General features: G+C 39.7%; 3 protein-coding genes across 3 annotated transcripts; 2 read left to right on the top strand and 1 right to left on the bottom strand.

The window, feature by feature from the left end:
- Positions 1-130: 130 nt before the first annotated feature.
- Positions 131-17,925, bottom strand: itcha (itchy E3 ubiquitin protein ligase a). Its single transcript, XM_056436386.1, has 24 exons — positions 17,817-17,925; positions 16,652-16,722; positions 16,077-16,218; positions 15,267-15,391; positions 14,220-14,351; positions 13,836-13,884; positions 13,544-13,722; positions 12,118-12,484; positions 11,833-11,928; positions 11,379-11,553; positions 10,409-10,478; positions 10,197-10,281; positions 9,080-9,208; positions 8,567-8,639; positions 8,299-8,370; positions 8,116-8,204; positions 7,731-7,890; positions 7,275-7,408; positions 6,565-6,705; positions 6,115-6,235; positions 5,858-5,962; positions 5,478-5,574; positions 5,297-5,369; positions 131-2,874 (listed from the first exon to the last, which is right to left on the bottom strand). Exons 2-24 carry the CDS (start codon positions 16,674-16,676, stop codon positions 2,775-2,777), a joined length of 2,739 nt encoding a protein of 912 aa, XP_056292361.1. The 5' UTR covers positions 16,677-16,722; positions 17,817-17,925; the 3' UTR covers positions 131-2,774.
- A 911-nt stretch (positions 17,926-18,836) lies between these two features.
- Positions 18,837-21,227, top strand: bloc1s1 (biogenesis of lysosomal organelles complex-1, subunit 1). The gene is made up of 4 exons (XM_056436419.1): positions 18,837-19,124; positions 19,250-19,322; positions 19,573-19,705; positions 20,333-21,227. Exons 1-4 carry the CDS (start codon positions 19,064-19,066, stop codon positions 20,441-20,443), a joined length of 378 nt encoding a protein of 125 aa, XP_056292394.1. The 5' UTR covers positions 18,837-19,063; the 3' UTR covers positions 20,444-21,227.
- Positions 21,228-22,583: 1,356 nt separating this feature from the next.
- Positions 22,584-26,499, top strand: rdh5 (retinol dehydrogenase 5 (11-cis/9-cis)). The gene is made up of 6 exons (XM_056436414.1): positions 22,584-22,663; positions 23,482-23,567; positions 23,696-24,018; positions 24,141-24,399; positions 24,911-25,074; positions 25,820-26,499. Exons 2-6 carry the CDS (start codon positions 23,536-23,538, stop codon positions 26,038-26,040), a joined length of 999 nt encoding a protein of 332 aa, XP_056292389.1. The 5' UTR covers positions 22,584-22,663; positions 23,482-23,535; the 3' UTR covers positions 26,041-26,499.
- The last annotated feature ends 1,033 nt before the right edge of the window (positions 26,500-27,532 follow it).

The following is a 27,532-nucleotide window of genomic DNA, read 5'->3' as shown; positions in this document are numbered from 1 at the left end:
TGTGGCCTTAACCTCATTTAGAAGAAACATACAAACAGAAACATACAAACAAAAGCAATGACCTGTATGTAGGTTATTGTAAACAAGAGTGAAAAATGCTGCTTTGATAATAACCAACACTTCACACGTGTTCTGCAGGAGCCCAATGTTTAAATTGTTTTATTTATTTTCTTCTCTCGATCAATCCAGTCCATCGTTACATGAAACGCATCCGACAAATAAATAGTATTCAACCATTGACTTCCACTTATCAAAAAAAGTTAGAGCTTCAAAAAACAGTGATTACACTATCAACATGATGTACAATGCAATCAATACAACTACACCACTATTTTGCATGTTTCTATACATTTAACTGCTCCACAATCTGGAGCACAGCAGTGATTAAACAGTGAAGTGGTTAATTCAACCGGTTTGAAGTCTGAAGCTGCGAAATTATTAGTTGTAATCGGTTAAAATATTCAACAGTAAACATTTTAAATTACAAATATTATTTTTTTTCCTTTTTCTTTTCAAGTCAAGATTGACTTTTTACAATAATCTCTTCACACGTCTGCAAGGCAGTAGGTACACACTGAGCGTTGTATGTATGTGTGTGCATTACCGTCAGTAAGTAGATAAATGTAAGATAACGTGAAACATCGGACACAATTTAGTGTAAAGTGAGCAGTAGCTGGTTTTTGACGTCTTTCTTTCTTCTGTACCAGCATTGACACGATAATAAGACGGACAGCCACACATCGGCACATTCAGGAGCGCAGCATCGTTTCACCTTTTACTGGGAAAAATTTGCTGACACTTAACGTGTAATGAAGATTGTTCAAAGATCTGGATACACATTGAAATAAGACAATTTAATTCACACCACGCTGCCTATACACGCGCGTGCACACACTCACACACTACACAACTTGCTGCTTTACAGCTAGATACAAGTCGTTAAAAATATCACTTTACAGATTTTACTTGTTAAAATGTTGTATCTATGATTGAAGTAGCTGAGCTACCTTTCCGTGTCTCACAGTGTTACCCACTAATATGATAAAGGACAATAAAAAAAACATTTAATAGTGACCACTGTTGTGAAACATATCATTTTCTTAAGAACTGGTCACGCGTAATGACTTGGACCGTCAGGTCAAATGGTTTACAAAAAATAATTAAATAAAATCCTTTGGTAGATTGGTTTCATAGTCATTTTCTTAAAGTTACACTCTACCCGATACTAAAAAGAAACTTTAAGTTTGACGTTAGTGGAGCTATTTTTTGGAAAAGACGTGAAATACACTAATATACTACTGTACAAATCTGAATACCTAACACCCTATAAAACTAGGGCCACATTATATATATATAGAACATTAATTCAAATATTAGTTATTAACTTATGCCTGCAACTCAAAGGGGTCCACTGCTTGGATGTACATGTTCTACTCTGTAAGTATATTTACATAAACTGCATTAGTCACTGAACACATTAAACAGTATCTTCATAATTGAACTAGAATAATACTTAAATCTGGACGTCAACCAGAGGATTGGCTACCGTTCAGTGGGAATAGGTCGTCATTCAACAAAACATTGTTGTCTTTTACGCAATGCACCCTAAAGCTCCCACTTCATTAGTAGCCACTAATAATAATAATAATAATCAATAAAAAGACCACTCTTTTCAGTGAGGTCAAGCAGGCCGATAGTATCTACAGCACAGATCACTTTGAGATGGCAAAGTTCAAAAAATCAAATCACAACCAAAACTGTTTCACCAAATACACTTGCAAACATGCAAATGTTCTCTATTTCATATTGAGAATTGAAATCAATAGCAAATGCTGAAATTTACCAAAGTGTTATAAAATGATCAAACAAACCACCGTTTGGCTCCATTATTGGCAAAATTGTTTTCTACAAAACTATTGCACATAAAAATACAACCTCTCTTAAGAACAATCACGGCCGACTTCCTGCTCACATAACTATGTGCAAACTAGTTCAAAGTTAAGAAATGAACCTATCCAAAAAAAGTCAGATTAGCATTACGATTAGCATGAGCATATTTATCAAAGTTGATAATGAAACTGCGTATGTGCTACGGGAGTCAGTTAGCTGTTAACACTTTTTTTTCTCTTCTTTTCTTTTAATAATAATTAAAATCGGTCCATTCACCCATCCATCCTTTCGACTAAAGAAAAATAAAGTTGAGTCTAAAAGACCCACAACCATATATGTGCAATTGATGTCACTTTTAAATATGACCTTTTTTCTTCTTCTTTTTTTTAAAAGTCAAAATGCACAAATATGGTTATTTCCCTCTAAAATTGTTAATTCTAGTGCATAAACCAGACAAGGCGGCTCTGATGAAGTTACTACTGCACAGATTCACAGATGTACGTGTAGAAACTGGACTTGCGAAACACGCAGAGCGAGTGCAGACACGACGGGGTGAGAAAGGCGTCTCTCCGGCCTCCATCGTCTGATAGTGGGCCGACCAGGACGAAGAGAGAGTTCCACTGGATTGTGAGGGGGGAGGGGAGTGAAACAGAGTGAGGAGGGTTCACAGGTGTCTTTTAGGGGGGTAGGGGGGGGGGGTGAATTTGTGGCAAAACAGTTCTATCCGCCTTTGATAATGTTATAGAAAATAAAGATTTGCGCGTCCATCCACCAGTTAAAAAGCAGCTCCTGGCTGCAGGGCCAATCTGAGAATCAGTTCCTCTCGTCTGAAAGGGGTTATGGCTCCTCCGAGCACACACGGCTCCGTCCCGTCCCAGGGTGCATCACTCCTGCCCAAAGCCTTCCGTCTCCTCGATGGCGAACATGAGCTTCTCCTTCAGCTGCTCGTAGCTCTTGTAAGGAGGGAGGTCCAGACGATTAAAGCTACAGAGAGAGAAGAGGGAAAAGCTAGATGACTCTTCACGGATGCAAATGCTTTATGTGCGATCTTGATTTGTTTAAGTGGAACAAAGTATTACAATAATTGTGCTTATTGAAAAGATTTTAACATAAGACGATAAAGTAAATATTTTCCCGTTACTTTTTGCCTCGTGTTATTTATGAAACTGACTCATCCGGTGAGAATCATTCACTCATTTATTCTACTCAAGGTAGAACAAAAGTTCTCCCACAGTTAGGGATGGGCATCGAGAACCGGTTCTGTTTTAGAACCGGTTCCCAGTGAACAGATTGTTTGGGATCGTCAGCCAAATTCTTTAACGGTTCTGCTAACGGTCCTCTGTGGCGTTGCGCATGCGCAAACTTTTTTCGTTTCTTCTTCAGACTGCAGCAAACATGGCAACTAGGCAGAGGCGTTCTAAAGTCTGGCTCTATTTCACACGACGAAATGACAACTAGGCCACTTGTAACGTGTGTAAAAAGTCTATTTCGTCGAAGGGAGGAAATACAACAAATATGAAGAAGCATTTGAACACAGCGTGGAATTAAATGACAGGAATGTCATGTGTTCGATGGAGCAGCTCAGCGAACGTCGGCGCTTCATCTCTTTCTGTCCAAGGTAAACTCCTCAACAGTGATCACAACCACTCACTGTGTGAAGCCATTTGCCTTTATTGTGTGGAGTCGATCAAGTTATCTTCTGTCCCTTCGTTTGAAGCATACATTTGAGCTCCGGCATTGATCTCCCGTTATTGATCACTTCACGTTTGGATTGAAAGTCCAGTTTTGAGAAATGTTTGATCGTAACGGTATTAATTATCGGAGGGCGTGTGTTATCAGCAAACGTTCGCGTTATCGTGTTAACCCATTATTAAACTGAGCATATCGATTTTTAATCCATTATTAAACTTAGCATATAGCTACGCTAGCTTAGCTATAGAATCTTCCATTTTCAGCCCCCTACATTGAGGCAGAGGTCGTGTTTGCCTCCCCTCTTAATGTGGCTTTATGTCAGCTCAGCAAATTCAGCGATTTTGTTAGTGCCATTTGTTTCATTGTGTAAACCAGCTTTCACTATATAAATAATCTCCATTGCCATCCAATTTAGCTGATGACGTTCAGAGTCAGACCGGTTCAGAGGCTGGTAGTCTGTCTGGGTCACAGGCTACAGCACGTCTTGTACACCTCCTCATATCTTTGTGTTCATCCTCCACCCCATCTGAGAGAGTGTTCTCCACGGCTGGAGACACAATAAGTCCTGAGAGATCGCGTATCCTCCCGGAGAAAGCAGACATGCTTATTTTTCTGCACAAGAATTGTTGATGATCCATACAATTGATGGTTGCACACTTGGTATTTGCCACTGCTAGTTTCATTTTTGGCAGCTCAGTTCATATACCCTTTAAAAAAAAAGGAAGGAGCACTGTAATTTCTAGTAACATGTTTAAATTAAACAGAATACATTTTATTTAAGTTATGTAAGTTTTATTTTAAATTCAAGAGGAATATGTATAAATGTTTTTGGTTATTTAAAAAAAGTGAATGTGTATGTATACATACTGTACAGGACTGTCTCAGAAAATTAGAATATTGTGATGAAGTTCTTTATTTTCTGCAATGCAATTAAAAAAACAAAAATGTCATGCATTCTGGATTAATTACAAATCAACTGAAATATTGCAAGCCTTTTATTCTGATTTATTGCTGATTATGGTTTACAGCTTAAGAAAACTCAAATATCCTATCTCTAAATATTAGAATATCATGAAAAAGTATACTAGTAGGGTATTAAACAAATCACTTGAATTGTCTAATTAACTCGAAACACCTGCAAGGGTTTCCTGAGCCTTGACAAACACTCAGCTGTTATAAATCTTTTTTTTTACTTGGTCTGAGGAAATACTAAAATTTTATGAGATAGGATTTTAGAGTTTTCTTAAGCTGTAAGCCATAATCAGCAATATTAAAAGAATAAAAGGCTTGCAATATTTCAGTTGATTTGTAATGAATCCAGAATGCATGACATTTTTGTTTTTTTAATTGCATTACAGAAAATAAAGAACTTTATCACAATATTCTAATTTTCTGAGACAGTCCTGTATATGGTGTGTGCAGCTTTATAGAAAATGATATAAAAGAAAATTAATGTAAATAAACCCGTTTGTGCTCTTTTTTTCACCCCTTGCCCAATAACAATCGATAAAAGAATCGAATCGATAAGCAGGAATCGATAAGGCATCGGAATCATTAAAATCTTATCAATTCTCATCCCTACCCACAGTATTAACTTAGAATGACACATTTAAGCCCCCAAATAATGGAAGGCTGGCGATTGACTGAATCATAGATGACTCAGAGGGTTTGGTCCCCTTGCCACATACCTAAAGAATAGAGTCACTGGCCTTACCATGTGTGGCTTCGTGGAAGCCAGTTCTCTTTGCCCACTTTCTCAATGCAGAACTTTTGAGGGCCGTTGCTTCCTAAATTAATCAAAAACAAGCACACAAAGACCATTAAATCAAGAAGTCAACTATGATATAATATATATACGCTGCGAGTGTGCATATATATATATATATTTGGCGTACCCATCAGGTCGGCGAAGCCTCCGACAGGAAGGCGACAGGTTCCCGTGACAAACTGCAGCAGTCTCATCCGCTTCTCGTTGTCCATCTCCTTCACAAACTGTCGACAGATCATTCTGCGTTAATACCGCTGAGCAAATCCAGTATCACAAACTATTTGTTTTAAACCATACATAATTCACCTGCATTCTCAAGTTTATTTTTGCTATATTAGGAGTTTATTTAAATCTTTGTGCCAAGTGAAAACTCAAGTGTTGCTCAATGTGCCTGAGGAAAAATCTATTTAACTGCACTACTATAGTGCAATATTTAATTGACTGTTAGAAGTAGAGCAAAGTGAGAAGGCAGGAATGACTCTATAAGTTTGACAGAGCGGCACCGACCTGCCAGAACCAGAGGATCTGTTTGCTGCTTCGGGCATAATGCCTGTAGATGGTGCTTCTCTGCCAGTCCACCAGGTCTATCTCCTGCATCCCACAGAGCATCACCTGCAGGCAAGAAAGAGGCCAGCTCTCATATACGGGTGATTTATCCCAGCAAAATCAATATTTTAAAGAACCATCAGAAAAAAACCCAAAAAGGAACCTTTCCTTCTTTGATAAAAGTGGGTGAGAATAGGTCGAGTTCATTTTTTCATTACCTCCAATTCCTTAGCATCAAAGTATTGGAGGTATTGCTGGGGCAAGACTTCATTGAAGCCCTCAAAGAATGATTGAGTCTGCTCCTCCACACCTCTGGAGAGCCTCCACTCTGCCACCAACCTGCAGGAGAAAAACATTACAGAATCAAACACACCTCAAGGAACGGAGATGTGTGGTTGCTTAGAAAAGAAAAATCTTAATTTAAGCATCAAATAATCATTTTTTTTTAAACTCCTTTCAAAGCAATCCCTGGAAATATACAATGTAGTCTGTCTATAAATGAGCAATACCTTCCATTACACATGGCAGAACAACGGTAATACTTGGTTCATATATAATACCGTCTACTACAACATAGTATAGAACATCATCAAAGTGTGACTGCATCAAAGTGTTCTACTGTTGCCAGTCAGCCTGGATAAGACGAGCAGCAGAGGATGCGTCTGTACCTGATGTATTCCTCCTTATTTTCCTCAGTTACTTGGATGTTTCCTCCATCTGATTTCAGCTCGTGGGTGGTGACCTCCCCCAGGATCTCTTTGTCAACGGAAAAGAACATCTCCAGTCCGCACTCCTCTATGTTATTATCCCTGCAGGGCAGAGTCATTATCATTGTTAACGAAAACAAAATCCACAGATAACTACCTCCAAGAACCTTGTTACATCATCTTTGTTTAAAAAATGTTTTATATATTTGCTCTTTTACTGCCGGCTATGTATATATATATATATATTTCTTGGCCGCCAAGAGTAGCTTCTCAAGAGCCTTGCTGGTTACCTAGCAACTGGTCCGGGTTGAGGAATAGTCTGGCAAATAAGCCAGATATTGATCTTTAATCTAACTCCTGGCAAGAAGGCAAGTACAAACTTTTCCTTTCATACACCAGCTCTACTAACTGCATCGTACAGGAGCCCAGAATGTATTGGTATGAACCAAAATATGTAGGAATTGTGAAAATATAGTGCTTCTATACTTTTAACATTTCATAATGAGTGTCTTCAATATAAAATTAATTTGGGGAACACCGCAGTTAATGACCACCAGGCCCTTTAAAGTGTTACACACACATGCTAGTCTGTTCATCCACCCATGCAAACGTTCCCCATCGTTTTCTACATGTCACGTTCTACATTTCACATCATCTTTCCCCAGACCTACTTGATCCAGATGAGGGAGTTGTAAAACTCCGGATCGATGGACTCCAGGTCTTTGAGAGCCAGAGGTTTGTTCAGAATGCGCTTGTAGAAGGGCAGGGAGAAACCCGTGTCGATGAACTTTCCATGGAACAAAGCCTAGAAGGGACAGTCGGTGAGCAGATGGATTAGAAACGACAGCCAGATACAATTAAGAAGAAAGGAAATCCAATAGTACAAGGAGAGTGGCTATTTGGTTAATACAAATATTTAAAATAATCTAATTCCTTCCTGAGCGAAGCATTTCTATGAGCCCACATGTATATTTTGGGGAATTTGAGATCTGATCACATGCATACAATTGTAAACCATATTGGATGATTTACGCATCATCATTATACATCTTTACAAAATCATGTGGGCCAAAGTAACCACGCCATCATCATGTTCCCACTGATCCATAAGCAAATCACGCCGGTACCATGGCGATGAAGCGTCCGATGAACTTGAAGTACTTGAGGTGATCGGGGTTGATGTAGGACGCAGGGTTGATCTGCAGACAGTAGTTGTCCTTGCCAGTATACTCAAACAAACAGTACATGGGGTTCAGGACCTCATGAGAGAGCAAGAAGAACCACTCCCTGAAAGTAAAACAACGGAAGGCATGAAAGAAACTTTAAAAAGATTAAGTGGAAGTGGTGGTACTGGTTGAGGTGGTTTGTAAAATGTTGGAGATCAGTTCTTAAAATGTGAAATTAGACGACGGGCTGTTAATATTACAACAGTATCTATGAGATACGGGTGCACACCTTCGGAGTCATACAATAAACACGCAGTTCTACAAACAAAGATTCAGTTGACATTACCTGGTCACACCTCCGTAGTCCAAGCCTTCCTCTCCAGGAAAAATGATCCACAGTCTCCGCCTCAGATCTTGAGGGTGGAAGCTCATGATCTTCAAACGCAGATAAAGAATTACAACCTCAAACATTAACGGAACAACACTCTGACACAGAGAAGAGGAGAAGACGGTTTACTAAAATGATTACCTGTTGAAATGAATCCTCAAACAAGGTTTTCCTGGAGACGTTAATCTTAATGTGCTGCGGCATCGACAATTGCTGATGGAAACAAAAAAATACTTGTATTATAGAAGGAATGAATGCTTTGAAACTGATGTGCAAAGATTAAAAAGTTAATGTTCACTCAATCGACTATAGAGACATGCCCACAAAGTAGCAGCATTGAAGATGAAGACAGGTACAACAATCACGGGAGATAACAAAAGCATTTCAACACTTGCTGTGCTGCACATACCTGACACCAGAACCTGAAGTATTGCACCTTGGCTTTGAAGTCCCTGACATAGGTGATCTGTGGCCCATTCTCACTGTGGAAAAGACCAGAAGAGCCAAAAGTCCATTCAACAAGCACGCGTGGTCCATGTGTGTGTGTGTGTGTGTGTGTGTGTGTGTGTGTGTGTGTGTGTGTGTGTGTGTGTGTGTGTGTGTGTTCACAGCCACGACTTGAAAAGGAATGTGCAATTGTGCTGCCTCTGTATCGCGTTAGGGACGCTCTCATCAGGCTTTTCATCAGGATCATAATGAGGATAATCTGATGTGATAACACGGATTGTATCAGTATGTTATGTCAAGATTAAACCTCATTACGATGTGTAAATGACATGGGGTTGTGGTTTGGGGAAAATGGCTCCTGGACATGAATCAGCTTTGTAGAAGGTCAGGTGACCTGAGAGGAGTGCTCCTCCTGTTAAGAGACGTATTCAACTTGAGCATGTTAAGATTTAAAACATTTAAAACAAGAACTTACAGTGAGGATTTCCCTGTGCGAGGGTCAATGTAGGTTGTGGTTCGCCTGTTGTGGTCTACAAAGTAGGGAATACCATCTACTGTGAACCTCATCTCCCAGCCCTCGGGCAGGGGCTTGTCGTTCAGCAGCCTGAACAATACAAACACGCGTGAAGATAAACATCAAACACATCAATTGTTTAAAAAAAGACACGCATACAATTTGCATTGCAAGTAAAATTGTGGACCAAATTCCAACAGAAAATGTGCACCAATAAGCAAAACACACAAAGAGGATTAATTATTTACATCCACATGAAGACAATTTCATTTATTTGCTACATTGGAGCATTTCTCAGAATATTAAATCATCGCCGAACATTTAGGTTTTACTATTCATATATGTATATATATATATATGACTGATATTCAGATTAGTATCAATAATAAATATATTGTAACTAAATAATTCAAGAAACATGATAGTTTTGCTCAATAAAAGTCTCAGTCTATCCTTTTGAAAACAGAACAGACATATGTCGCAGTTAAATGTATCTCATAATTGTAAGGCTAAAGATAATTCTATCAGCCTGAAGACAGAACATAAACAGGAAATGTAAAAAAATAAAAAAGTGACATAACAGGACCTCCATGCTGTTTCACTTTTAATAGTTTTGAGTCAGACGCTCGTTTGTTTGTGGTAACACAACGTGCTCATGAGAAGCAGTTTATTAAGTATGAAGTACTACTTAGTTTAATCCCCTCGAAAACCTTCAACATTATTTGCGTGTGCTTGTCCTGTCATTATATGACATGTCATTATCCCCCTACTGTTAACTCATTACAGGTTAGGATAACACTGTAGCTCGTCTTCATCCTGGAGCTGATAGAAGTAATTTCCTACTGAAATATGCGAGTTAATTCCACACGTATGCGTCTCCCCACTCTCCAGACGTCACTCCTAATGCCAGTTAGCACTGATTGTATTCTACAAGTGTATTAGAAGTAAAAGATACCTCTTCCAGATAATAACACACAACTACAGCCAAGTCAGGCAGAATCATTTAGTCTGTATAATAAAAGCTATGGCTGTATTAAGATACATATTACATAGCACACAGGCACGGGCAGACGCTCACCCTTGTGTCCTGGGGTCCTCCCACTGCGTCACCCGAGTCGGGTGATGGACAAAATACACTCTGCCGTTGGTGTCTGTTCTCTTCTCTGCCGTAACAAAAAAACATGTTTTTATTTTTTATATTTAATTCTGTATCAATTCACTGCAAACATCTTTACTGTGTTTTTTTCATCTCAGTAACTACGGCTAAAATAAATGACTAGTGGTATTTACCCCAACCATGTGGAAGTGGTCCCAGCGGGTCAAACTCTTTGTTGGCCGTGGCTGCCAACTGGTCTTGGAGCTAAGACAGAGCGAGAGTGGGACCCATGTTATGACTAAAATTAAAGAGGAAAAAGCTTTAAACTGCATTTATAACAGCATGTTAAAGCAAGAATGCATCATGAAGCATCGGTAATTGACCTCATAGCATTGTTACTTCTGTTCCCACTGGGTGTTAACACTTAGAACTTCCTCACGTGATCTGAAAATGCAAGTCAAAGCTACCCATTGTTAGGATCACATAGTCATCCTAATCAGTGTCTTTATTAGACATGAGAAGCAAATCAGACTTCAAAAACACTGAGTAGTCAAGATGCCACACGTGAAAAAGAGTAAAGGCAGTTTACAGATGGATTTACAATGCTGAGAAACCCTCAAAGACTTTATGGCTTTGTTTAATTTTTGTTGCGAGTTGTTTTATTTCAAGCAACAGAAATAATTATAAAATAGGTGTGACCTTTGTCATGCATGCGCAGCCTGTAACAAAAAAAAGAAAGAAAAAAAAGCAGCTTATGGGCCCTATCAAGTGTTTCACACCAAAGATAATGTATTTTGCTTATTGTTACTTCACAAAGTAATGAATGTTCGACACTGAAAGTTTGACACTGAAACGCAGCCTTCACATTCATCTGGTGGAGGTGAAAAGTTCCTCTGTGTTCACCATGGATCCATGTTGAACATATTTGATTTAATCTCTGATTTTGTGAACGTGACATCAACAGTATTTGCATATTCATCTACTCTCAAGTACAAATACTGTTTAGGAAGGTAAATGAACTTCTTAGTGGTAAAAGCATATCAGAAACAGATAATTATTCAGAGCAGAATACTGAAATGGATCATAAATACATGTTTAAACTGTGCTTCATGTCCAGAGAGTGAATGTAACAAATCCATTAACCAAGGCAGTGACTGCTCTCACCCCATAAATGAACCGCTGGTTAAACTGCTGCATGGCTCCCTGCAGCTGGCTGCGCTGGTGCTGCCACTCTTCATAGTTACGCACCGACTCCTGAGTGGGTCGTTGCCAAGTAGTCGTTCGGGTTATGTGGTCGACGTAGTACACCCTACCCATCGGGTCCACCCTGCGCTCCCACCTACAGGAAAGGGACAATAAATAAAAAGGAGGCGGGGTTGACAACAGAAGCCAAATCGTTGATGTGCCCGAGGGCTCTACCGGAAAAAGAAGAAAAAAATGCAAAACCGACAGAAGCACACAGGAAGATTTGCAGCCTTGTAACTGTGCAAACAGAACAATAAAACATGTCTGTACTCATCTGACATCATGGTTTATGCCTGCGCACAGTCCAACAGAGCAAGAACCACATTGGTATTCACAGAATAAAAGAATACAAATGCATCAAGTGTGTTGGTACCCTGATGGCAGAGGGTCGGGCCTTTCCCAGATGGTCCTCTTCTCAATGTGATCCACATAGTACAGCCGTCCGTTCTGGTCCCCCCTTTGCTCCCACCTGTAGAGACAATGTGAATGAGTGAGCAAAGGCGCAGCAAAGCAAGCAAACGTATTATGTCACTTAACAAATTAAACACCAAAGACTCTGCTTCATAATATGATCATAAAATACAGAAATGTTGCTTGTTAACAGCTACAGACTACAGTGAGGACTTTCAGAACCAAGTGCAGTGATTTGCTCGTTTACCCTGGTGGTAAGGGGCCGTTGCTCATGGTTGGGATTCTGGGAGTTGTTGTGGCCAGAGCTGCTGAGGCAGAGGTCCCTGGTTTTGGGCCACTTGCTGTCTGGGAAGAACCTGCTGTTGTTGCTGATGGTGTTTCTGCTGCTGCTGCTGCTGCTTCTGTTGTTGCTGCTTCTGTTGTTGCTGTTGTTGTTATTGCTGCTGCAGCTGTCGTTGCCGTTATTATTGTTGTTGTTGTTGATGATGTCGCTGCTGCTGTTGCCACTCCCGAGTCATCCTGCTGATTTGAACATCCACTCGCTGTAACCTGAGAGCAGCCATCAGAAGCTGGACCGTCACTCAGCTCACTGGGGGAGGAACTGCTTAAAGAGGCTGGAGAGAGGAGTGGGAGGATCGCAAAGAAGAAAACCTTTAAATCTGTGAATTCATTTGCAGAGGTGTATTTGGTATGATTGCAGTCATTAAACATGGTGCGTGCGAGAATGTAAATGATAAATTGACCTGTACTTGTATAGCGCTGTTCTAGTCTTCCGAGCACTCAAAGCGCTTTCACACTACTTGTCATCATTCATACACTGAGGGCAGTGGATAAGGTTCCACCTGCCCATCAGCAGTAACTAACATTCATACACATTTATACACAGAGCAATTTGGGGTTAAGTGTCTTGCCCAAGGACACATCGACATGGGTTAGTGGAGTCGGGGATCGAACCGCCGATCCTCTGATTGAAGGACGACCCTGCTCAGCACTGAGCCACAGTCGCCTGTTAAGTTGTAATAGTTTATTTTGATAACATCTGCAGAGGTCTTATGGTTTAAATTAATACATATAGAAAGATATTATAATAGACAATATTAAGGAGAATATTGTTATTAATGTATTATGACGCATAGGGGTAATGTTTACTCTATGCAAATGTAAATGGCAAGAATTAATGTATTGCATGAGAGTGACTGTTAGTATTATAGATTGACGAAGCCGGTTGAAATCCGTGACGTGACTTACAATGACAAGACTTTTATTGTGAAGGTGACTTTAATTGACCGGACTCTTATTGTGAAAATACCGGAAGTGAGGTTTGACCGGAAAACAGGAAGAGTATAAGACGGCGTGTTTTTGTAGGGAACGTCCTCTTTTTCAGGTGAGCTCGACGGAGGAGGCTGTGAGCTCCCAGGTGGAGCTGGGAGCCTGCAGCCTGGACACGAGGGAGAGCGCGTTGAATGTTTGATTCACTTTTCTTGCCATTAAATGTTGATAACTTAATCCATGCGTGTCCGGAAGCCTGTTTCTCCACCATCTGCGTAGTGCCCCAGTTTTGAGAATACCTTACACGCCTTAATGTAAAATGTATGTTGTGTCAAATTGAAATAGCGAATCTAATGCAGCTCATGTTATATTGGAAAATCGTTGCTATCTTGTGTTTTTCCTACTCGGGGAAGCTGTTGGTCTTTGAGGCGTCGGAGGCGGAGGCCGCGCTGGTCTGGGCGGACGCGAGGCGTTGGAGCCCCCTGGAGATTGGGATGGAGAACCCGTACCATTGACGGCATGACCATTAGGTACAATAACCCACTCCTCTGAGTCACTGGAGGGGGATGCGTCTCTGCTTGACCTGGGGATCAAGATATTTTCTGAAGTTATTCGACATGAGTATTTTTTTACCAAACCACTGATCCACGATTTGTACAAAGAATATGTAGGCCTATGAATAAAAGTCTACTCAACCTGTTGTCGGTGTCTCCATTTGTTCTTGCAGTTCCATTTGGATCAGTAGCTAGAATGAGAAAAAGACAAGTTACATCATGTACTTAGAATAATTTGGGATATTACTGCTGGTTATTTAAGAATTATAAGAAAGATATGTACAAAGAGGAACATTTTATGTATGGATGAGCTAGCCGATGTATCAGATTTACAAAGAAGTTGTTAAATCATTTCTCTTTTTACTAATACTAATGACTATCATTAAAACTTTGAAGGGCAATAAATAGAGTGTCTTAATAGCAGCTAAATCAATAGATTGTTGCACATCTAACATAGTTTGTGTGCTCAAATTGTTCCCGTGGGCGACCTGGTATGGTGGGTTTGTGTCCGTGTGTGGTTTTTTACCATGATCCCTCTCTGCCGAGGCGAAGGTTTCTGGGTCTAACTGCATGCCGTCCAGACAGACCGACAGGTCACCTACAACATCCCGATGGTCTCTGTCAGAGCTTAGCTGCAGCGTCTGCACTACCTCACATACTGCATAGGGGACAGAATACAGTGTTAAACTGGTGCTTATGATTTGCAGGACTGACATCACACATCATCACAAACCAATTAAAACAGATGATGCTGAGGCTGCACTGAGGGCGTAGAAATTACCACTGAATGTTCATAAATAATTTTCCTAAGAAGGGCCTCCCTCACTTGCCCTTTGTAATCATCTTTTTCTCAAGGGATTCGGTTCTCATTTTCAGTCCAGCTGGGGAGAGTATGCGGCTCTATGTCAGTGTCAGTCACTCCGTCAGATCAAACCAATTAAGTCACATGGGGTGTAAAAAGCAGCAAGGCCTCCAGGGGCTACTGGCAAGTATTCTTAGATTATTATTTTTTTTACTCTGGGCAAATGAAGGCGAAGCCGCTACATAGAAGATGGACCTGTCTTTTATGTCACATGGTTCATGCCGAGGAGGGCCATTGTATCATGCTGTAAACACAGTCCAAGCAAGTTAAAGGTCATAAGCTTAGGTGAGGTCTGAATGCCAGGGAGAACCTAGCGTTGACTGTGCATGTTGGTGTTTACGCTTATTAAAGCCCAATAAAGCATTTTCATAACAAACACAGGCAGATAAGTGCTCTTACACAAGTGTGCAGAGTCTACAATGTGTGCAACATCTGGACACTATGCGGCTGATAAAAATAAACACAAAATGGATACTGAAAGTGAGATTACAAAAGGATACAACTTTTCGTTACAGTGAAATAAATAAGCCATGTGGGGGGGGGGGGGGGGGGGGATTTAGTCCTGAATACCTTTTAATATTCTGTGGTACTCAAAACAAAGAGACCAGACAATATTAGCTCCATCTGTCAAATAGCTTTATAATATATATCAATGCTGTTGGTTTAATTTAAAATAACACAAGATTACAGAGGAAACTAGTGTGAACTCACTTTTCAGGTCGTTAGCTTTGAGGGTCTCTTTGATCTCCAGCATGGCCATTCCCAACAGGATGTCTGCTTTCAGTGTCTGGTGGCTCCAAACACGAAATATCAGCTTGCTGACCGGAGTAACAATTCTGTAGATAAGCAAGAAATTGACAAGATATTCAGCACCAGAAGAAAAGATGAAAGAGGGTCTGCACTAATGCTAAAATTATTCTTAGTCAACTATGAATAGCTGTGGAGAAAAAAATCAATGAGGATTTCTGTATTATTATTATTTTTTCTTCAGTTGGGGGAGGTCCATGGTATACGGTTGTTGTTTGAGATCACTGCACTTTTATATAAGACCAGAAAGCAAGTATACGACATAACTTCAAAACTAAACACATTTAAAGATTTGAGATACGGTGTCAGAGACATTTACTTAGAAAATGCCGCTGAGGTGGTGTATTAGTTTCACTAGTTATTTCCACATTTGTACAAACTGGGCCCTATTCCAATGGCACAGCAACCATGATAAGGCAGTACGTTTTGGAGTCACGGACTCGCCTGTTATTTTCATTCAGATATTCATTCAGCCCTGCTAGATTGTTTCCCTTCATTGACACAATCACAAAAGTCCAGCTCAGTAAGATTACACTAGAATCAGACTTGGTTCTCACAACAACTGACACATGCAACTAAAATGGTAACCCCCACAATGTTGTATGGAGATGAAATTTGGTGCAAATTAATAATATTTGTATGAACAACTTGCACATCATCTGATAACTAATAAGCCGAGGTCTCTCCTATGACAAACACAATAGCCGTACTCACACTGTGACAGGCTGTTTCCATTTGGGACTGTGTGTGTTGTTGCACTTTTCAGTCCTCTTTGACTGGCCATCCACGGCTACCTCAACATAAGGGCTGGGACCAAACCAGTTCTTTTTGTTTTCCTTCAGCTTGGCTGAAAGCACTGGAGAGGATAACACAATTCAAATCAGTTTATTTTGTAAAGCCCAAAATCACAAATTTGCCTCAGGGCTTTACAATCTGTACACATACGACATCCCTCTCCCAGGACCTCACATCGGAGCAGGAAAAACTCCCAACAGTCATATTTTAGGTAATAGAACTTTCACTAGATAAGTCGTTGCATTTGGTGAAGATGCAACAACTTGCTCACACCGTGAACATGGATATAAACCACCACTTCCTGTCGCTTTCCTGTACTGAACACAAGAACAATCAATAACAGCTCTTACAGGAACTTAACATTCCACAGCCTTCAGCTTCATATAGCCCACGTCAGATACTCAACTCTACAACTGTATACATTTGTCAAAAATATGTCTAATGTTTGTTGATAAACAGGGTTACAAATATTGCAAAGACAACTGATAACTTACCTGTGACTTGTAATTGGGCCTTCATGGTTCATCCATAAGACCGCAGCCTTGTTTGGCTGCACCGAAAGGATCTGCAACCAGTGACATCAGATGTAAACATGGGACAATCTGCAGATAACCTACTTAGGCTGATAGGTTGCTACTGTCTCTGCAGAATATAGCCTGGCTTTTCATACAATAGCAGATATGGGTTGATGAGACTATCTAAAAAAAACACAAGGGGTATGCATGACTGGTTTAGATACCTGGAGGCGTTAAAAGAGTTGGATTGAAGCGATGCCAAATCAAATATATAACCTATCTTTTAATCGTCACAATAAACTCGAAGCAACACATGTAAGGGGAATTTTCTTTATCGTATGCATTTAAAATAAACGGTAGAAGCATTGTTTAGACAATTCTTACTGTGGGGGCAGTAAGAATTATGAAAGGCATTTAGCGATACGTTTTTATGTCGCCTTATTGCCAGACAGTCCAACCCGTCGCGTACCGTATTGTTTTACAACTCTAAGTGGATGTAAGGTCATTTAACTCAAATGCGTGTTTCCCCCCTGACATGGTTAACTAGCGGAGCTGAGCTATTTCAAGAAACCACGTAACGTTACCATACCGGAAATCCCATCCTTAACGTGGCTTAATTAACACTCACTAAACCTTCCCTGCTAATCTCAAGACACTATCCGTTTGACAGGACAAGAAGTCTACGTATTGTAAACACTAAACATAAAGGTGCTATTAAGCATATGACCTATTAGACAATGACACAGAGTTGTTGGGGGCGACGTGCGCCCTGCAGTCTGCAGGGTGAAGGCAGCTACGTTACAACGGTAGCTTAATAGCGTCTGTCACGTTAGCAAAGGGTTAGCCAGCAGTGTGTTGTCAAGACTTCAAACACCGCCCTTTGGGTGGGGAACAGCTTTGACCGTGAAACTGCGGAGATATATTATTAGATATAATCTAAGTGGTTGTTTTTGTTATGAATAACTGAGAGAAGCCGAGAAGTTCCACCACCTGGAGGCAACTTTGTTCGCCCACGTCCTGAACGCCGACGCTTAAGCTAACCGTGCGTTGAGTGACGTTGGCAATGCTAACGGCTCACGGCTCCTCTAACCAGACGAGGAAAGCTCACCCTCTTTGGCGAGAGACTGACCCAAGGTGACCGTACCTGACAGAAGCAGACGATAAAGGTCCAAACAGCCAATTTAGTTCCTGCTCTGCCTAGGTTGTTGACAGGTAGCTGCCTGCCATCACCACAGCCTCGCGTTCCGCTAGCCAGGACAAGATCGGGTTTCCCGGTACGAGTCTTTCACAATAAATTGAAAACCTTTATTTAAAATGATTGTTTTTTTATATTTATTTTCACAAAACTATACTGTACTATAACTACACATTTAATTGCAAAATACAGCCAGGATAATTTCCCAATTTATAAACAAAATTATTCTAGTTTCACACCAACTCGCATTTTCTGGTGCTTTCACAACATATTTATCAGCGGATGGAAGTTTCTCAGTTGTCAATCTGATTTGCAAACTCAGTCGCTATTATAGAGTGTATTTATGGCACTTTTATGACTGTCATAAGTTCTAGAGAAGCTATTAAACCTCAGGTTGCGATTGTTATGTTGTCAAATTGAGAACAACAATGTATCTCTTATCACTTACATTCATGATTAATGGTCTTGCACATCTGGGTGCTGATTACAGTTCAATGCAGTTCAAAATGTATTGCCACTTTACTTTGTCATAACACCAATTATGACTGACTCAAAGCCTGCCTAAATAAATGTGTCTAGCTGTGTCCCCTTTCAATCTTCTCTCGTTCCCATTGGACGTGTTGAGTGATTATTCTATTTAACATGTGTGTCTTCGACTTTACCATTTAGTTATATATATTGCAATTATTATTCATCCTAGTAATATCAGTAATAGTAATACTTAGTGAGATCAGCATTAGCATTACGTAGTACCAGTTGTGTTAGTTGTAACCATAACAGTGTTATTTACACATTTATTTTGAAGGCTAAAACGACGTGACGCCCTCACTGATATTGACGTCACCATAAAACTGATTTTCATAACTAAATTATATAAAATAAAGAGCAACGCCATGCATTTAAATTCTGGAGCAACCATTAACATCATATTATCATCTTGTATGATCCCTACGCTGTGTCTTGCGTTCATAAACAACAGAACTGTAATAACATCACACTGATTATGATAAATGGCGGCGTGCGAGACGCCATTGTTTTTGGCACGCCCACTCCTGTCGTCCTCCAGCTCTGTCCCGTGATAGCGATTGTAACGTTGCGAAACAGCCGTTAGCGTATCCGTCTCTGTTTGTAGAAAGCCATGGTATTTAGCCAACGTTAGTGAAAAGATAAACACTTCATCTACACAACTACCAAAGATGTTGTCTCGTCTACTGAAGGAGCACCAGGCGAAGCAAAATGAGCGGAAGGAGCAGCAGGGTGAGTGACGGCTAGCTGGTTAGCTATCCTGCTCACAGATGCTAAAAACAAAGCGGATGGAGTGTGACAGAAGGCCCAGTTGGCACAAATTACTTGTATGTGTTGATCTTTTTTTTCTTGCCCAGAGAGACGCAGACGTGAAGCTATTTCCGCCGCCACCTGTCTGACAGAAGCTCTGGTGGACCACCTCAATGTCGGGTAAGGAGGTTCTGCTCCTACACCCCTGCTGTTTGTGTTTTTGTTTCCTGAGGTCTGGCAGACGTCCTGCTGATGTATTCAAGCTGATCAGCCATTGGTCCTCTTCCTGTTTTAAAGCCCCCCCCCCCCCCCCCCCCGCGGTGTCACCTTTTTCAGCCCTCATGAGTTTGCAGGTATGATTAATGTACCTATAATGCTATATTGTCATGAATAAGTGAGACTTTTCCCTTTCTTTCCTGTTTAACTTTAGAGTTGCCCAGGCATACGTAAACCAGCGTAAGCTCGATCATGAGGTGAAGACTCTCCAAGTGCAGGCGAGCCAGTTCTCTAAACAAACTGCCCAGTGGATCAGTATGGTTGAGGGTTTTAATCAGGCCCTAAAGGTAGGATGCACTGTCCATGAGCTTGTACACAATATCAACTTTGTTTGACTTTTTTCTTTTAAAGTCTACAGCTTTTAACTTGAATCAATAAGCCGCCTTACTTTTTACGGCAATATGCAAAGTTGGATTCTGTAAACGATATAAGGTCCCAAATATCATTCACCGAATAGAAGCACATAGTCAGTATCACATTTAGGTTAATGTTTGATGTGTTATGAGTTTGTTCAGCACTCTGTGTGTGTGACTATCTTGAATTATACTGAGTACCATGACTCTGTGTTAATCTCACAAGTATTGCTTCATACAGAAATAACCATAACTGCTGTTTTATCCTTCTGTGCACTTTGTTTTAATGCAAATAATGCCACAAAAAGTGTCAACAAAACCTACAATTTCTTACTCATGATTACTAAAAGGAGATCAGTTTAATTTAAGGGCCTTGACACAAGTCCTAGATCTGATTGGATTTGACAGCTGGTAAAAGAAATTGATGAATGAGTTTCTAATCTCTCTGCAGTTATTCATCTTATTCTTATCTTATTCATCATGCTGCTGGTCCTGATAATAGGTAAGACTGATGGCCACATATTATTAATGCAAATTCTGTTTCTATACTCATTTAAACAGGAAATTGGGGATGTGGAGAACTGGGCCCGCAGTATTGAGATGGACATGAGGACCATTTCCACAGCTCTGGAGTACGTACACAAGGGACAACTGCAGTCTGCCGCCTCATAAGCCTCATGGTGGAACGTTTACAGCTGAATCTAAACACACTGGAATGAAACACGAGTATCAGCGAAGATGCAAGCAGCAATGACTTCGCTCGGTGTAGTAATGCTGATGGTTGTTTTGTTCAGTAAAATGCTGAAAGTTTGAAATCGGCCATGAATCTGTTTAGTGGCGACTCGAATCGATCAATAACATTCAGGCAATCTGTGATTGATCAATGTGCTCTGTCAGTCTTGATTTTTTGAAGGTGACACTTATAACATCTAGGTTCACCTGCTTGTCACATTTTTTCAGTTGCTAAAACACACTTTCTGAAGCTAAGGCCCACTTTGTCATAACTAACCATGCAAACACAGAAAACATAAATACTTTGAACATCACTGTATTTGATAATAAATGGTATTTCAATGGCATTGTTTAGCAAACAACACACAGGCTTTTAGTTTTTGTAAGATTTGTCTGTAATGTAATTTGAAACTTCAGTGTAAAGTAGACTGTGCTTATTATTTAGCATACCTTGTTTTAATAATTTGCCGACATTTAAATAATTATGACCAAGAACAGTTTTTGTGTCTTGGTAATTGCAAAAAACAGAATATGCTTCACGGGTCACCGAGGCATTACCTCGCTTGTCTGTAGTATCTCCTAAAAGTGTTGTTTAGGAAGGTTTCTTATCAGCACCTGATACTTGAAGTGTGTGTATATTTTAATGTATTATACAGCTTATGTCCAGGGATTCACTCTTCTTGTCGGACAACTTTCTTTGTTTTAATAAAGTAAAGCAATGGTGTTTTATGGAATTAATCGCCCACTTAAGTGTCCGTAATGGCTGTGATTTGAAAAGAAGAAGAACAAAATAGCATGAAGAACCTCAGTAGGTAAGTTTGAGAACAATTCACAATCTGTATCTTTAGTGATCAGGAAAATATGAACTGTGAACTAAACAAGTGTACCAGTACTCAGCGAGTTCTCATGAAGATGTACGTTTGAATTAAAACTCTCAGGCTTTAACACATGTTTGATACTTTACAGCTGGGAAGGACTTCTGGGTCAAAGATTGGAGTTTGGTTGATGATTTATTGGTTGCCCTGTCAGCAAAAGAGGTCAAATGACAAAGACGTAGTGTTGGACATCTAATGTGTTAAAGTTTGGAGACAAAGTTTTGGAACAAAACTACTGGAAATCCCCTCAATACAATAACTGGATGAGTATTTGCTTGTTTGGTTGGATTATTTGTGGAATATGTGGCGTGAAAGAAAGTTATGTCCTGATGCACGTGGCTGTCTGCTGAGTTTACTCATGTAAGTGTGTGTTTGATACCCGATTGCACTAAATTCACTACATAATAATACAATCGATAACCAATGGCAAGATCCAGTTGGTAAAACGCGTGCTCCTTCAGTTTGAGCTCATAGTGTAAATATATTCATATCTTTTTTCAAGATTTTGCCAAAAGTCCTTCGAGCAAGTCTAAAGTTATTGAATTTTTTATGGAGGATGCTTTTGTGAAGCAAGCAAACACACGGCCATTTTCCTTGTTGCATCAGAGTTTTGTTAAATATATACATTGATAAACCACAATACGATGCATAGTACAAAAGCCACTTCTTAAACATTTTCAACATATCTGCAATCTCAAAACATGCATCAGGGCGTACAGTGACAGAGTATACTGCACGTATTGTTTCAGCTTTAAAACTCAAATAACAGCTCAGTGAACGAGGGAGGCCCATGAGATTAAACACGTTTTTTTGAAGGTTGCACGAGGCTTTAACATGCAGGCTTATTCTAAGTTTGTTATAACACTCTTAAAATGTAAAGTACTAATACTGTATACACTGAGAACGGTTGTTTAAAAAAGGAACAAGCAAGATTTCATGTTGAATATTTGAAAGAAGAAGGACGAAATGAAAAATAGATCATGTGTTGCTGGAAGTTACCGAACAAAAAGAAAAGTTATACGATATCCAAGTTCATATTGTGTTCACAAAGTTCTGGTGTTTGCTTTAATTCCCACCACTTCTTTCTTAAACTCACACACACATGCACAGACCCAACAGTTACGGATTGGGGATTACAATTGCGGACTTGTCTGAAGGGATAAACATTTGGGATAAAGCCTCTCTCTGACCAGACTCTGAGTGTACTCAGAAGAATAACCTGAAAGGGAAAGAGAGGAGGACGGATAACTAGTGGAGATCCATCACTTCTCAAAAAGAACAAAAGGTAGGATCATACAGTTTTTATATGATCAACCCTTCTCACCATTGAATTAAAACACAAAATACTTTCTCAATTTTGTGACCTCTGATTTTGTTTCTTCCTTCTGATTAAACGCTGTAATATAGGCAATGATCACAATTTTCTGTTGCGAATGTATCACATTTAATCCATTCAAAATTGTTTTTAAAAGTGTTTAAATGTTAATGAAGAAAGCTTACAGTAAGCAGTAATTGAGGTTTTAAGTTTTAATAGTTTTACCTGATCAAATTATATTAATATATACATTGTTGTTTTAGTCTGGTGTATATTTTTTAATATAATAACTAGTGTTGAGAAACTAAATTGAATATGGCTAAGTATAATTCTAGAGGGTCAATATTGTGTTTTACGGGATAAAAGAGGCCGTAGAGAATATATTTTCCCCACAATGGAACAAATTGGTTTTCAGCTAATGAGGAGCATAAGCAGCTCCGTCACAGGCATTTAATTTATGCCTCTAATGCACCCCTCCCTCCTTGGGTCCCCCTCACTCACAAATACCTTTCTTTCTTCCATAAGAGTATTACCCAAAGACGTCTCATGTGCCCCGAGCAGTTCAATATTTCAAGGCCCTCTGTGAACTAACTCATTGTTTCCCATCGCTATCAAAAGAGTTCCATGAATCCTAAACCATGATGAAATATAGTAGGGATTTGGTTATGAGGATTCCTGAAATAAGTCGGCTTATTTCTACTTTACATTCCTGAACAAATCTGATGTGGCAGTTTATCGTATCAACAATACCTGGTAACATTTACTTTATTTTATAACATTTTTATTAGCAAGCAGGCAGTCTTCCGGGTGACCGAGGACTCACTTCTGATCCTGAAAGCAACATGGATATGCAGTTTGTCTACGATGTTTTAGGGTAAGAATCCATCACAATGCATTTATTTGACAGCTGTCACTAAACCTTTTTATCCTCCTCGCTTTCACCTCAAGAATAATTTCTCAAAGTCAAATCCCATCCTTCGTCTCCTCTCCGTTCTCTTTCAGGGAAAATGCTTGGTCATACATCAGTGCTACCTTCGTGGTGTTGTGGATTATGGTGTGGCTGTACAGAGACAGCCTGGAGATCGAGAACATCGCCGAAAAGCACGTCTTTGTGACCGGCTGTGACACGGGGTTTGGAAACCTGCTGTGTCAGAACCTCGATCGTAAAGGTTTCCACGTGCTCGCCGGCTGTCTGACAGAAAAGGGAGCCGATGACCTGAAGAAGGCGGCGGGCCCTCATTTGAAGACTGTCCTTCTGGATGTGACCAATCAGGACAGCATCCAGAAAGCCATGGAGTGGACCCAGAAGGAGGTCGGCGACAAGGGTGAGGGATGACGCCGCGTTATTTGATAAAAAGTGACGATCGACTTGATAAAGTTTCACAAAGCAGATCTGCAACCACAAGACGTGTTCTTCCAATTGTTGTCTTTAATTTTTTCGTCGTAGGACTCTGGGGTATTGTGAACAACGCTGGACGCGCGTTACCCATGGGTCCTTCAGAGTGGATGAAAGTGGAGGATTACCACAGCACACTGAAAGTCAACATGAATGGATGTATTGCCATGACGACGATTTTCCTGCCACTCATCAAAAAGGCCCGAGGCCGTATTGTCAACGTGGCGTCGGTGCTGGGCAGGGTGGCAGCAAACGGTGGCGGATACTGCATCTCCAAGTTTGCAGTGGAGTCTTTCTCTGACTGCCTCAGGTAACAACCCGTGTGCTTTATGAAACACAAAGAAAAAATTGTGTGGAGCCAGTTGTCCTTTCATATTATTAACAGAGAAAATGCAAAAACAAAAAGAAAATTATTTTTTTCTCATTTTTAGAAAAATCCATGTTCTAGTTAGTTATAAGAACAAATACTTCTTCAAGTTGTAATGGCCACAAGTCATTGTGTATTTTGTTTGCAGACAGATTTTTATATTTCACATGTTCTTTTTTCCCCCTAAAAGATGAACAATAACACACATTTCCAGCAATAAAACAAAACTCATTCAACGAAATTGCAATAATAAACCAAACAAACTGCCAGTCAGACAAATATGGACTCATGAGACCAGGCGGCGTTGCTGTGTTTATCAGATAGATATGCAATTGTGTTTTCATTTCTTGAGCTTTCAATCAAAAGGTTTGTCACTAACTTCTTTTAAAGTCTGTTGTCTATATAAATCTTTGGAAATGTCACGTATTGTGCTATTCTACATTTCTGTTGTCAGGAGGGATATTAACTACTTTGGCATCAATGTGTGCATCATTGAGCCGGGCTTCTTCAAGACCGCGGTGACGAGCCTGGAGCCCCTCGAGAAGGAGCTGCACCGCCTGTGGAACCAGCTCAGCCCCGAGGTACAAGCCAGCTATGGAGACAAGTACCTTGATAAATGTAAGTCGATTAATAATCGCTATTTGAAACGATGAGCATCATTGTTTTTTATTTGTGATTAAAATTGAAAATATTAAACGGGTACAGTTAGACAAAATATGTGTGGCAAATTTCAAATAAACCTGCAAAGTGGTAGTTACATAACATTAGATTACATATCATTTAGCTGACGCTTTTATGCAAAGTGATTTCCAATAAGTGCATTGAACCATGAGCACAATCTCAGAACAACAAGTTAAAATATGTTCCTTTATTTTCCTGGACATTTTAAACTACTGGAAATTCACATGGGCCACAGCCTTGTGTATACATCTTGTTTCCTCTGTATATCTAGTATTTTCGTATTAGTATTTAGTATTGTTATTGTGTTTTATATTTTGTGTTTTATTTTGATCTTTTATTTGTATTAATGCTCTAATGTGCACCCGCGGCTGTGATCCTTAAATTTCCCCACTGTGGGACTAATAAAGGATTATCTTATTTTATCTTATCTCTTATCTTAAAGTTAAAACTCCCATTTAATGTGTTTCCTGAAGACAAGCTGCTCACCTGTACCTGTAGGCAACATAGAAATGAGATGCTACAAAATGTACACAATACATTAGGAAATGTAGGACTTTAAAATGTCATCAATCTCAATATACAATACATATATACATTTCAAGGGGGGAAGTAAAAACAAACAAACAATGCCATCAATTTGTATGCATAAAATATCTTATTTCATGTAAATTCTCATTCTCAGACATCAAGGTCCAGCGTCTGATCATGAATGCAATCTGCGACACTGACATCTCCAAGGTGACCGGCTGCATGGAGCACGCTCTGACCGCTGCCCACCCACGCACCAGATACAGCCCCGGCTGGGATGCCAAGCTTTTCTGGATCCCCCTCTCCTACATGCCTTCCTGTGTAGTTGACATTGGGCTGAAGCTGGTGCTGCCTCGCCCATCAAAGAGCGTGTAACTCATGAGAATGTGGATGAAATATCTGCAAAGTTATTATCAGCTTTTTAAAAATGTCATTTTGATGCATTGCAGAGGTTGACTTAAAGAAATGAATATGTTGCCTTTCTAAATACCCATATTCCTTATCCATGCAGTGACTTGATGTTGCTTATATTTTCTTTATGTGCCCTTAATCTGTCATTGTTGTTGTTGTGTGTGTGTGTGTGTGTGTGTGTGTGTGTGTGTGTGTGTGTGTGTGTGTGCGTGTGTGTTTAATTTACTGTTGGATAATTGTTTTGTGTGTTCACACTATGCTGTGCCTTTTGACACTTTTATTTTTGTTCGTTGATATGGATGGATTTTAATATTAAGAAACACTCAGAATGCAATAATCAGTATATTGTATTCACTAATAAAAGAAATAGCAAAAAGGCATACCATGCAAAAATAATAATGATAATGAAACATTTTCTTTTTATTCTCGTACTCAGACTGTCATTGAAAGTCAGAAAGATTTGAACACATTGCTCCACCGGCATTTGGAAATTTCACATAAGGCTGTGCTGTACACAAGAAGGCATTTTGTTGTGACTATTATGCATTACTCTCCAAAGTGTATAATATTGTGTCTATCAAAAGATAACAAAGGAAAATGTGGGAACTGATTATCAATCTCACACAGTCTACATCCAACACTGACACATTTAAATCACCTATTTTCTTTTCATTCAGTATATAATACATACATTTGTGTCTAGTTTTGTTATCTTTGATAAGCTACAATTTCAGTTAGTTATCAGTTCATTCATATATAATGTAGAGAACAGATTCAGCTGGTGATAATCTAAATAATAAACCAAGCAGCTTGTGGACCATGTGTTATGTTACGCAACAGTTCAAAGGCTTTCTTGGACCAACTGTCCCTGCCTTAATTAGTGGCAGGTGTGAGGTTATGTTATGATTCCATCTTATCTAAACACTGTTTGGTACCATGATAGTGTTTGTCTGTTGCATTAATATTACAGAATAATTATATGGTAAAAAAACGTTAAATGAATCCTGGTTGAAACCCATGAAGTCCTCGTGGCAGACCTCTGCTCACCAAAATACATTTGCAGCCCCTGATTGGCTCGTTGATCTGTCAGTTAAGTGACAGCTGCCACTTGAGGTGGTGCGTTGCTAATATAGCACACGAACCACCCCCCCTGGTGCTTTCAAGTGCCCCTCGTAAAATATTCTGTGGCGCATGTCTGGACATTATGCGTGTGATCGTGAAAGTTAAATTGCAGAGCTACTTTTAATACATTGAAGTGCATACATGTGCTAAATATGAGGCAAATTAAAAAATGTTTTAACCAGTTGTGGAAGAAGTAGGCTACTCAGATATTCTACTTAAGTAAAAGTAGCAAAAACATAGTAGCCTAAATAAATCTTCTGCCACAAGTAAAAGTTGCCAAACTAATAATATACTTTAAGTGCAACAAGTGAAAGTACACTCATCATGCACTTTA

Source organism: Pseudoliparis swirei, chromosome 18, assembly GCF_029220125.1.
Source record: "Pseudoliparis swirei isolate HS2019 ecotype Mariana Trench chromosome 18, NWPU_hadal_v1, whole genome shotgun sequence".
NCBI classification, from domain to species: Eukaryota; Metazoa; Chordata; class Actinopteri; order Perciformes; family Liparidae; genus Pseudoliparis; species Pseudoliparis swirei.
Note: the sequence above shows the minus strand (reverse complement) of the source record. Positions and strands in the feature narration are given on the sequence as shown.